General features: G+C 42.1%; 1 protein-coding gene across 1 annotated transcript in view; it reads right to left on the bottom strand.

Annotated features, from left to right (window-relative positions):
• Nucleotides 1–6,252, bottom strand: part of RAB11FIP2 (RAB11 family interacting protein 2) — a 32,561-nt gene extending 26,309 nt beyond the window's left edge. The window contains exon 1 of the mRNA XM_052677312.1: nucleotides 5,632–6,252. Coding sequence (XP_052533272.1) covers nucleotides 5,632–5,984 — 353 coding nt within the window. The 5' untranslated portion in view covers nucleotides 5,985–6,252. The remainder of the gene's footprint in view (nucleotides 1–5,631) is intronic.
• Nucleotides 6,253–12,983: the final 6,731 nt, after the last annotated feature.

The following is a 12,983-nucleotide window of genomic DNA, read 5'->3' as shown; positions in this document are numbered from 1 at the left end:
GACATAACAATGCCCTTACTAAGGGGCTCACTAACATCAGCTGGAATCAAGGTAATTATGTGGCCTTCATTTACACCAGTTATTATTTTGCTTAAAAACTACATGTGAAAACTTTTATTTTAGAAAGTAACTGAAGTGATGAGAATTAAGGGCAGTTATTGCAGCTTTCTGTAAGCATGTGTGTGCACAGAAAATGGAGCGCAAGCATTTCAATCCAGATGGTACTCAGCCTCTGAGTCAGAATTATGACTTATTCACTGTATATGCTCACATTTGTTGCCGAAATGTAAATGCTGGGAATACTGCTAGATGATTTAGAACACTTATAATCTCATAAAGCTACAACAAGGCTCTACTTTTTGCTCTTCTCTTTAACCATCTTTCCTCTGTTCCCCACTACTAACTTTTCTTCTTTTTTTCTTCCATTTCCTGAGAGCTACCATGAAAGCAAATCTGCATGGACCAGCCAGGCTGTTCATTATTTCTATGGATTATTTCTTGTGCATTGATTTTTAAAAAGCGCTGTTCATCAGGAAGCAGTGAGCCCATCCATGACAACCTGTTTATCAGCTGCTGTTTGCTTACTCATCACTCAAGTTGTATTTGAAGCCACCCACCCCCCTGCTTCTGCTGTGGCGGATGCGATCGAAGAGGAACCTTTCTGTGTAAGAGGGGAGGCTTCCAAGAAGGAATTCATATTAATTTGGAGGAAGTCACAACGTTTTCATACCTTTCAGGAAGCTCAGTATTCATAAGGAGAAGTGCTTACAATAGAGTAGTATTGATCAGTTCACTCCTTAGGGTTTTTTTAACTCATTTCATGAGTTGCTTGCGATTATTTTATATGACTGATGTCAGCAGAGGAGAAACATCTTAGATAAGGCCAAGATTCCTTTACTGTATTATGCTCAAATAAACATTTTTGTCAACACTGATGCAATCTGGAGGTGAGAAGGGGAGGCTGTTGTATTACAGAAACCAGGGATAGGAGGAATTAAGTCACAAATCAAATAAGTCTCCTCCAACAAAATTTCTGTAAGAAGTAATAACTACCACTGCCTGCCTCCCTCTGCATTCTGCATTCCAGAGCAGTGCTGCATCCTACATCAGCTGAACATGGAATAAAATTAGCTCTCCAAGAAAGCCAGCAAAGGAATAGGCAATAAACAGGATGGAGTGAGAGGGTAACAAGGACCAAATGAGTGCTGATGAAATAAGTACCATCATGGTAAAGAAATTCCTTTTTCCATTGCTGGGTTACATAAGTGTGCAGGAGAAAAAAAAACCTGAGCACACTCATTAAAGAAAAGCTACTGAAAAATACTGCAGTGAATTAAAACACATCAGTAAATGGCTTTTTTGCTCTATGGTAATTCAAAAACTTGCTTGGTGTTAAGCACTGTTCAGTCATCAGCAGTATTAAGGCAATGATGAATAACAACTGAATTGAAATAACTACAAATACATACAGTTTTACAAATATATGCCTTAAAACAACAGATTCCTTTAACATCATATAAATTTCAATTGCAAGAGCAGAAGAGGTGCATTTATTCTAGAATACCAGACAAAAAAAAGATGTATTTAACAATTAAAATAAAAAAAGCCATAGGATTCTCCTGCAAACAATTAAAAGATGGCAGAAATCTAAGATCAGAAACGTATCTCCAATAAAGCTGTATCTCCCACGCTTTCCAAATAGTTAAAAACAGCTCAGTAAAAACTCTCAGCATCTGGACCTAGCTTTCAAATCAGGAGAAAAGAGCAAGTTAAAGAGCCTGCCCATGTCTAACTAAAAGCAGAGTTGCCAGAGACACACTTACAAAGGTACCACAGGGTGATGGCACTTTTTCCACCAAGACAAGGAAAAAATAAGCTGGGATCCTGCACATGCTTTGGCTGAGGTCTCAGAAGAAACCTAAAGAGGGACCATCTGAGCCACATCTGCATCGAACTGTTCCAGGAGTTTTCACTTTTAAGAAATTAAAAAATCACCAGTTTTAGGAAGAAAAAGGATGCATACAGAATTTTCATTATCAAAGCATAGTAGATACATTGCTTTGTTTCATTAAATCTTGTTCCAGCGCAAGTTTCTTAGGATACACAATGTGCAAATCTTACCACAGGGCCTCTGCCTAAAACGTTGTCTGTATGAAGTCTTTCTCTTACGGTGTCACAAGTAAACACAACAAAAAACGTTACAGAGAAAGAAGGATTATTTTAACGTATTTTAAATACGTTTTTCAAGTTGTGGTGAATTTGTAAATGTATTGCTTCCAAATTATAAGATATGAAATAAAACAAAATACAAAAAGCTGGATGTCACACACCCCACACTCTTCAATTCTAGGAATTCAGAATCAGCTGGTAGCCTTCACTTCTCATACCTCCCTCCTAAAAAAGCTCTGGGGAATTGCTGACAGGATTCAGCATTGTGCAGAATATTAAATATCTTTTTTGCAATACCCTGGTGACTCTCGAGTCTGTCTCTTACAGCACCATATGTACAGCTGTGTTGGAAAGAGGAAGCTATTAAATATATTAAAAAGTAGAAATATTACCAATAGACACTTCATCAAATAACTGGATCTCATTCATCCCCAAACAAAGCAAGAAATGTTAAGGTTACATCAACATAAGAAAATAACTCTGGATTTAATAACACCGCAAGCCTGTTGAACATATTTGAAAGTAAAAACATTGCTTAATAAAACAGATTAGTGTTTCTGAAACAATGAGTACAGCTTTCAACCATCAGAATGCTTCAGTAATAAAGACATTGGACTCAGTCTTAAAAGGCACTGGGTATCTCAGTTCCCACAGCACAGTCACGGCTAGATGCTCTTCAGCTCCAACATATTACCTTTTGTTTATTGCCAACTCAGGACCAGGGATATTTTGTATCAAAAAGGATTTAATAAAAGGGAAAAAAGAAAAAATTTTGTTTGGGATCACATTTGCGAATGTATTTTTGAAAGTCTGCCCTCCTAACACACACAAATACTGCACCTACCTCTCCAACTAGTGCTTATGAGAAACAGCAACAACATCCACGTGCTGCACGAAGGCACTAGAAGGCAACCATGGTAACTTTTCAAAAATATCTGAATGCTTGAGGACTGAATTATTTTTTTCCAAAATAATTTCCCCTTTTTTTTCTAGGCTTCTAAGACATAAAGACCTTGATAGGAAAAGTAGATTTTCAATGGCTCTACTCGTAAGAATTTAAATTGGCAGTAAGAGAGCACGTGCTGTCCAAGCTGCCAGTAACCACCCAGCCACGCTTTTACACATATATAAGACTTTTATAAGTAGGGCTGTTAGGCTCTAGAAGCCTAACACCCATCAGCCTTTAATAAGATTTCCAATCTTAAATGCTCAAGTAACTTCTGAAAATAGGTCTTAGGCTGTTTGTAAAAGTCTCCCAAGGGGCCCCAACCTCCTGCAGTACGGCTCATGGGCAGCTTGGAGAGCCCCAGCAGTTCTGTGGCAGCCTGGGGAGGCATCGCTGCGCATTCATGCAGCGTGAGCTCTTCTCTCACACTTCAGAGAAAAAAAGAATAAAGAACACGTATGAGACCACACTAAACAAAACTTCATATAAAAAAATACTGACAGGCTCTGTGTATTTACTTCACTGCAACAAGCACTGTGTCTATTCTGCCAGTTCCACCTTTTTTTTGCAATGGTTTTGTAACACTCCATCAATTTTAGTAAAATTGAAGCTAAGTGTATGGTTCCCCAAAGGAAAATATTATTCATAGTAATACATGAATAATTTACATATTTTCCTCCAGCTTATGAATGCTTATTTTCATCTAGATTGACAAAGTTACTTGTAGTAGCGGTTTTACATTATTCAGTCACCTTTTTCCTGCAGAGCAGTGAGGTGTTTAACCTAAAGCAGTTGTCTACTGACTTGCAAGATAATTACAACTGATGATTAAAGAGTACTTAAGATCCATGTCTAAAGAGCACTGAAACTTCTTGAACCCAATGTAAACAGAAATTAAGAGCCTAAAGCTACAGGCATTACCACATATTGCATAAAGATAACTGTACCGCTGTTGGTTTGCCCTTAAAAAGATAAGCAATTAAAAAGTATATTACTTCACACCATAAACCCACAAGAGATTCTGTAAGGATGCTTTGTTCTCTAGTATATGTTTAGTGCACTCATCATTTTGCTAAAAAATTAAAGGGAAAAAAAAAAAAAGAAGAAAAAAGAAAAGCAATGCAAAGACAGCTTTGACCTGTCTTCAGCGCTTCTTCAACCTCAACCACCGCCACACATCAGCAGAGACAGGTTTTGGGATGGCTTTCAGGCACTGATCAGAATGATCTGGCTAATACTGCTGCACTGATTGCCGTCTCCAACTGTCTGCTCTGACTCTGCTGGAGGTTGACGCCTCCACAGCACAGTCAGCGAAAGATAAATGATGCCAGAGTCTTAGTCACTTTGATGCAAAGTCCAGCATCTTACCGTAAACCCACCACAGCGAACACAAGAAATACCGGACTTCAGTTTTAACAGCTAAGGTTTGGGCACAGGGTTACTTCTACTCTACAGATGAGATATTAACCTTTAGAGGAGAGGAGGAAAGAAACCTGGGCATTAACTCTTAACCACTGCAGAACATCTCTGCCTACATACAGGTAGCCTAGAAGTCTCCATGCTGCTCTTGTGCTACCTCTGTGGGACACATCTACTACAACAAACAGTCCTAGACATATGAACAGTACACTTACAGCTATATAATTTATTCCCTCAAACTTTGAAGGATAAATTACGCTGTAACCAAGTATTTTTGTGCCACCATATTCTCACCAGAGATGCTAACAATTTTACTAGTTCAGTTGAAGAACGCTCACAAAAAAAAAACCCACAACAGTTTGACACATTTACTTTTCAGCCTAATACACGGCTGTGATTCTTATACTTTTTGTTTTCTTGCATTGTAGTGTTAGAATTTGCTGGCAAATGACAATTTTATTTGATAAATACTTCTGTATGTAACGATGGAAACTACTACAACAGCAGCACTTTCTCTTCTGTCTTCTCCGCAGAAGCCTGCTGTAGCAAGGATCATGGCCTAGGACTAATCAGGATCAGAAAAGCACTGCACTGCTGTGGCAAGCCTTCGTAAGTCACAGTTCAGTGGCCACTAAAACATAAATAAAAAATATTTAAAGATACTTGGTTGCAGGAGTTGATTAAAAGCATTTTTAGAAAGAATGACATCAGGCTTCCAGAGAGACTGAGTCTTATACATGGTTCAAACTGGAGCACATATTGAATGGGGATATTGCCTTGAGCAGATGGTGAAACAAAAATCATTAGAAATACAGATTGCAATGAGTTCACGTTGTACACAATAATCTGTCAAAGAATGTTAATGTTATTGACAGCCCTGCCCTGTGCAGGACGACTGCTGTGATTACAAAGAACTTCTCAGTCCCCAGTGACATAAGTGTACATCCCTGGGGCTCTGAACATCACAGAAGAAAGAAAGGTCCCAATTTCATTTCCAAATACTTTGATAACAAGGCTTCTATTTCCACCCTCCTCCAAAACCCAAGTATACGAAGGAAATAAGCCACAGTTAAAACAAAGAAACAACTATCACTTACTCTGTTTTCCTTCTTTGCTTATCCTCAAATACATCGTTCAGACTTATGGCCACCTGTCCCAGGAACTTGTCCAGCCCCACCAGCGACCTGTGCATGACAATCAGGTACAGGATGTACCTGTCCGGGTTCTCCTGCATCAGCAATCCGGGCAGCTCGAAGGAGGCCTCTTCCTTCCACACTGGATCCAGGCTCTTCTCAGCCACGGAGGTGGAATACTTCTCCTTGCCCAGCTGGATGATGGTGTACGCATCGTTGGTGCCACTTTTGCCTTTGGGCTTCAGACCTTTGGCTTGAAGAACCGTGACTTGCACGTGAGTTGGGAACCACTTCTGGGCTTGCTCTGCCAGCATCATTTTGAAGCTCCAGGCAGCAGCAATAATCAAAACAAAGTCTCTTAAGTCTCCAAGTTACTGTGTAAGGGCACTTACAGCGGAGGCACCTGCCACCGACCCGGGCCGCCGCTCTCCGAGCACTTTTCTCCGGAGGCACCGACCGCCGCTCAGGTCTCCCCCCCCTGGGGCAGCCCCGCGGGTGACTCCATCGCTACAGGGCTCCCGGTTCCTCGGCCGGCCCCTCCGCCCTTCCCGGCGCAGCCCCGGCTCCCCGCACGCCCCAGCACTCCCGGCCCCACCGCCCCCAGGGCATCCCCGGGCCCGCGGCCTCTCCGCCCGGCCCGGCGCGCCGCAGCCCCCCGTCGCAGCGCGGGCCCCGCAGGCCTCCCCGGCCCCTTACGCTCCCGGTGCCTCAGGGCGGCGGGCAGCGCGGGGGGGGAGAACCGCGCTCGCCGCCGCCCCGCTCCGCTCCGCGCCGCGCTGCCCTCCCGCCGCCTCAGCCTCTCGCCGCGCTTCCCCCGCGCCGCCCGGCCTGACGGGCCGGCTCCGCCGCTTCCGCCTTCCCCATGCTGCCGGCGGCGGCGGCGGCGGCGGTCGGAGGGCAGAGGGCAGAGTTCGCCCCCTCCCCGCGGCCGCCGGGCGGGCGGGCGGGCGGTGCTTCCCCTCCTTCCTTTCTTTCCCCTTCCCTTTTTCCCGGTGGTGGTGCCCGGCAGGGGCGGAAGGGAACGGCCGGCATGGGGCTGCGTTCCGCCTGAGCGCCGCAGCGCCCTTCGTTCAGCGCTTTGTAGAGCGGAGGAGAGCTCTGCTCCACACCGCCCCGTCCCCGTGAGCTCCGAGGGAAGGAGCTCCGATGGAAGGAGCCCCTCGCACGCAGGCCGTGGCCGCTCCGTGCCGGCCCAGCTCGGGCCCTTGTCCTGGTGCGAACCGCCTGCGAACTTAGGAAACTTGTTTGATTTTTTACCCACCCCGCCCTGAGCATTCTGCTTGATTTAAGCGAGGATGTGAAAATATCTCTCGTATGTACTGGGGTGCATTTCTGTGGAGTCGGTGCACACATATATAAGCACCAGTAAACAGAATGACAGACACAGCATCATTTCTACCCAAAACCCAGCGTGCAGTGAGGGTTGAAAGCTCTGTATCCCACCCACAGCAAGCAGAGAACCAAGCTTCATCCTCCTCCCCTCGCATGTCCCCAGCCCTGGCCCGCGGGTTAGTGAGCAACAAACGCTTGGGAAAACTTCCCCTGCTGCACTGAGCTACAGGAAATTAAAAAGTTAAAGTTGAAGGCCATTAGGGAGAGTAAAGTATGATGTTGCCCACACCACGTAATGCTGAGCGAGTTATTGTCCGAGGTCAGGAGAGGTTGGGGATCACTGCTCGGCACACAGTCATTAGTTTCCCTTTACAGGCTGAGTCCAAGCTCATGTTATCTTTAACAATTTAAATAACTACTTGGATGACCCTTAAGTTTTGACTGAGAGCTGGATATTTGTCTGCATGCTCCGATAGTTATTAATACGGCGCTGGCATTCTTTCCTCTTCCACATTGTATCTGCTTTTTGTTGATGTTGGAAGACTGTGCAGTTGGTGATGACAACTTCAGAACATTTATTGGGGCCATATTTAGAAAAAGTATGTAAATGGCTCATCTAGGACCAGGGTTTCTTGAAAATTAATGCTGCAATTATCTTTGTTTGTTTGTTTGGTGAGATAACCAATGGCCAAATTATGGCTGTGCATCATCATTTTGGTATAAATTGACTTTGACCCTCACCTGGAAGTTGCTCGCTCTCTGCTGCTGCTGCCAAAGTCCCACATCCTTCGTTGGGTGTCTTTCCCAAACGATTTGCAAGGAGATGTTAAACAAATTCCCAGGCTGAACCGCTGTGTTTGTGCACAGCGTAGCAATGTCTCAGGAAAATGGCTGGAAGAGCAAGGAAGGATCACAATGGAAGCGTTCTGCAGGAGTCTGAGAGAAAGCCACTGGGTTCTTGTTGGGAAACAGTAAGACATATGTAAATCAGATTATTTCTCAAGTGAGTTTTACCCCATATAAATTCTGTTTTAATAGACTATTCTTCGTTGCTTAAAGTCTAGACTGAGCATGATGCACTCGTCAAATCAAAACAAGAAATGCATTTTAGGTAGGCAGAATGTATTTATTTAATCAGGAATTTAAGTCAAACATCATGTCTTGCATGCTGTGTCTTAGAAAAAGTTTTATGAGCTCTTACAGCAGGCAGGATTTGTGTTTTTTTCTTTGACATTTATTGGTATTCTATCATTTCTTCTTATTGTATATTTCTAAATTGGGACTGGCTTGAGCACATATGCTTGCAGCTGAACAGAGGAAGGTGGAGGAACTTTTGTACCGCAGAATACAGTATACCAGTAGCATACACTGTCTGCCCTTCCTGCCTTCAAAGTCAGTGGTGGATTATTCGTCCTTGCACACAGTGTGGCATGTGAGAGGAACAGGGGGGAGCCTTTCTCCCATTTTCATTTCTCTCTGCTCATCTGGTGGAGCCAGCACTGGGGAAACATCCTCTCCACCCCTGTGCTCGTAGTGAATTCTGCTCAAAGGTGCACCAGATGTATTTTATTCACTCTTATACCCCTCCAGGGTCAAATTGCAATCTGGCCTTTTGATTCTGTCCTCTTTGGAATAGGAACATTGTCCTCTTCTTGAATGTAATGTGCAATATAAATAACAAAACATCTTAGTTAAATAATGATATCTCCAGCAGCACAGTGTCCCCTGGCACTATGTTAGAGCATTAATCCAGAAATGACTTGGATTCCCATTTGCTAAACCACAGCCACTATGCAGTGGCTGCACACGCTGTAGGTTGTGCTTATCGCTATCCTTGATTTAGTAAGTATCAAACAAGAAACATCCATTTTGTTTTCTGTGCACTGTTGTGGTGATGAGACCATATTGTTCCTTCACTTTCGCTTTTCCTCCATGTTGAGACCAAGCATCTTGAATGCAGGACAAACAGCACAGGAATATCAGTGGTCATTAATATTAAATACTTTGCCTTAGCAGTACAGCAGGAATGCTAATAACGATGACCGATCTTTGAGAAACCCTTTTTTCTGCCTGAATTTGAAGTGGGCACTAACCAAACAACAGATCACATGGGGAAGGGTGCCACAAAGCTGAGAGGTGATGGATAAATTCTCTTTTCACTGTCACTTTGCTGATTGGAATAAGCAGACAAACAAACAACAAAAAATAGATTGAAGAAAAGTCCTGGGACTCTGAAAGAGATCATTAGAACTCGAATGACTCTTGGGCGAAGGGAGGAATTTCTCCTAGCTTGTGGTTTTGGCAAGATCCGTAATTCATGCTTTCACTGTGAAAAGAACTTGGCTTTTTACATATCAAGGTCATCACATTCCTTCACTGATTTGGCTCACATCATCAAAATGCACCTTAATCATACAAGTTTTGTTTTGGTTGGTTTATTTAGGAAGGAATAGGAAATGGACTGGCAATGTGAGAGAAGGTGCATTACCTATCAGTAAAGGAGAGGAAGTGTGAGAAGCTGGGAGCACCAGCACTAGAGAACAAAGAGTGCAAATAAAAACGATGCTAGACCAGCGGTTCCAGCTTTATTGGCTTTTCTTTAGCATCAAGGGTTCTGACCTTTCTTTTCTCACATGTGTTCCTCCAATCCTACACAGGTAGAGAGAGGCGAGGACAAGGACAACACAAAATGATACAGGAGCTACAAGACTTCCTCACCGAGAAATGCTTTTCATTGTGATGTGGCTCTAAAGATACACTTTGGAATGCAAGCTCCAAACGTAATATTCTGAGCTCAAAAATCTTCTGAAAGAAACAAAACCACAATGTGGAAGAAAAACCATGATTGACTGTTCTCAGAATAAGTGGACTTGGACAGAAAACAAGACACACTGACAAGAGAAAGTTTAAAAAGCGATTGTTTAGAAAGTGATTGCTTAACACAGAACAACAGTGCGTATCTATGGTGTATTTAATATGAATCCATAATCCTCATGTGTGCCATCTATCTCTATTACACATTCTTCCAAGCATTCCTGGCCCAAAGGGTCAGTATTTTATTTTTTTCAAAAAAGGGAATTCTAAGAATTATGGTGGATTTTTGACAGTTTCAGTACTTTGAAATAGCCTCTCCACTCTCATTCCTGAGCCAACAGTACATCTGATTAAACATCAGGCTTGATAGTCTGGCTGCCTTTGCAGAAGAAAATGCAAGAAAATCTTCCAGCCTGCGCTGCTGTGAGGCTGTTCTATCCTCTGCTTTTCATTTCCAGTTACATACTTGCTAAAGAGGATCAGAGCAGTTGTGCTTACAGTGGTGAACTGTAGCAGATAATTTTGTGATTTAATTTCTCCTTGACTTCTGTTTATGAAGTAGGATTCGTTCTGTCGTTTTCTGGGTTTTTTTTGTTTGTTTGTTTTGTTTTGTTTTTTGAAAATGCTCTCTTTGAAATTATTTGCTGAATAATTCTTTGTTGGCAGATCTTGGGTGATGCATTTGTTTTGAACATATTGCGGCTGTGAAACACAGGCTCATTTTGTCTACACATGTAACAAGCTTCTGATTTCAGCCTAGCTGACTATAGCTTTCAGTAGCTGTTGCAACTGTCCAGATTACATATTTAGTGGAGAAGCAGTGCAAGTTTTGAGACTGAACATAGTTGTCTGTTAACTTTATCTTAGCTTTTGTTACTGTTTCAATTACTGACTTCTCCAGGAATTCACCAGAATTAATTGATTGCAGAAATCAAATTGCTGGGATCAAACCCACCACTGTGAATTGGAAAGTTTTCCTCGAGCTACTGTTTCTGTCTGCTCTCTGGGTTGCAGAGGAAAAAAACCCCAAAACACCGTAATTGTTAAGCTGAAAGTATTTTGATTGCAAATATTAAAAGCTAGATGAATATTCATCACGTTTCTGTCCTGAACCCAAATTTTGCATTCTCAAGTATGGAGATTCCCAGTTTTCTGAGGCTGGACAAGTCAGGCGATGCCCTGCTCTACATGCTCTCTTCTGTCTTTCACATTATGGCACGTATCCTCAGATATATGATTTCATCTTCCAAACGCCTTGGCCTCAACACTGTGTTTGAAATTCACTGTAGATCTCAACAACTGTACACACATTATCACGCTGATACGAAGCTCTCAGCTACTGCCCTGTCATTGCTAGTGTGCCTTTATCCCCTCTCACCAGGTATGAGCTTATCCTCTACTTAGGATGTAGCTTCCCTACCTCCTTCTTCACTGGTTTCATTAAGTAACTTCAGTAAACAGATTCATAGGATAAATAGCAAAGGAAAAGTGTGCATAAAGAGTGGGACAAGAAATCAAAATAAGGCAAATGCTCATAGAACTGTTCATTGTTTTGATGGAAACCTGTCATTTTTCAACCAGAAATATGGAGTCACAGATGCATTAGGACGTGTAAAATAACAGACTTTAAATAAACACCAGGTAAGAGTGCTGGAAGAATCCTCCTTTCTGTTCATTTTTCGTTGAACTTGTTTCACAGCCTTTCAACACTGTCATCCATTGTTAAGCTAAAAGAGGCTTAAATGCTGTAAAACAGTCATCAAATGCTGTAATTAAACTTGCCAGTCATCCAGATTTGACCCAAACTGCCTATGCCTCAAGATGTTAGTTGGATGTCTGGGTTAGGTTTCAATTCAGCTTTTTTTTTGAAACTAAGACGACACTTAGCTCTCATCAGCTTTTGCATAAATTGTAAGAAAATGCAAGTCATTTTAGTTATTGTGTTTTTTTTTATTTTATTTGGGGAATAAGGGGGTCAAAATATCCCTGTCATGCAAACTCCTCAAGCACTTCTAATCTAAAATACACATATGATACCTTAGGCACACTGAAAGGCCCTAGATCTGTGGCATTCATATCATCTTCAGGAAGACACCTACAAGAGATGGCAGCAGAAACATGCAATGCCTGGGGTCTGGATCCAGGTTTACCTTTAGTTCCCTTAGAAATTAATAGAGATCTCCAAGCAGACCTTTAGAGAAGCATCCAGCCAAAAATTACAGAAGCTCAAACTGGGAAGAGTTACACCAGAAGTATTGGCTGTATGACATCTATTTTCAGACCTAAATATGCACGTTCTTTAGTTTTCAGTACATATCTAATGCTTGAAGTTTGCAAATATCTTTCATGCACTGGAATTGGACATAGATATAAGGAAAGTCAAGAATAATTTCACCATCGCTATGGAGAATAATCTTTTTCGTACTTGACAGAAACAGAGAAATGCTAGCAATAGAAACAAATGACTTGAAAATTATGGCCTTTTTTTTCTGTTGTCCTAATGAACTAGGGGAAAAAAAAGAGATTTTTATCACTGTCTGAATGAGGTTTCTTTAGAGGTATTTTTCCTACGCTTAAATATATCATACATTTGTTCTCTTTATAGGTCTCTAAGGAACTCAGAAACCATTACCTCAGATATTATCCCAAAGTTACCAATTCTCTGCAGGAAAATCTCAGCAAACACCATAAAAATGTGTCCTTACAACAAATTTTAATAACTGTAGTTCTGACCTTCTCTACTTCTTTCCCCTTGTTTATAAGACATAAACATTCAACTAAGTAGGCTGCCACCTGAAACCAGGTACTTTGAACTGTTATAGTTCCATTGTTTCCTTGCTTGCTACAAGTTAGTAATTTCAGCAAGCTGGTTAAGTATCTATCCAGCTTAAAGTAAAGCTGCTTGAAAAGGGTGAGACGACTTCCTTCTTGCAGTTGGATCATCTTAACTAAAACAACACACTCAAACTCATTCCCAAGAGTTTTTTTTCCCAGGCCCCCAAAATTTCTTCCCAGAGATTTTCTCCTACCAGAGGACTATCGCATCTCTCTTCTGTTGTTGAAGGATCTAATGAAATCCACCTGCAGCTCCAAGTCAGCCGTGATTAATCTGCAGTTGACTGTGGAGTCTCAACACCTCCTATGTGTTGGTAACAGGAGAACCCTTACTC

Source organism: Tympanuchus pallidicinctus, unplaced genomic scaffold (genome assembly GCF_026119805.1).
Source record: "Tympanuchus pallidicinctus isolate F22 unplaced genomic scaffold, pur_lepc_1.0 scaffold16, whole genome shotgun sequence".
Lineage (NCBI taxonomy): Eukaryota > Metazoa > Chordata > Aves > Galliformes > Phasianidae > Tympanuchus > Tympanuchus pallidicinctus.
Note: the sequence above shows the minus strand (reverse complement) of the source record. Positions and strands in the feature narration are given on the sequence as shown.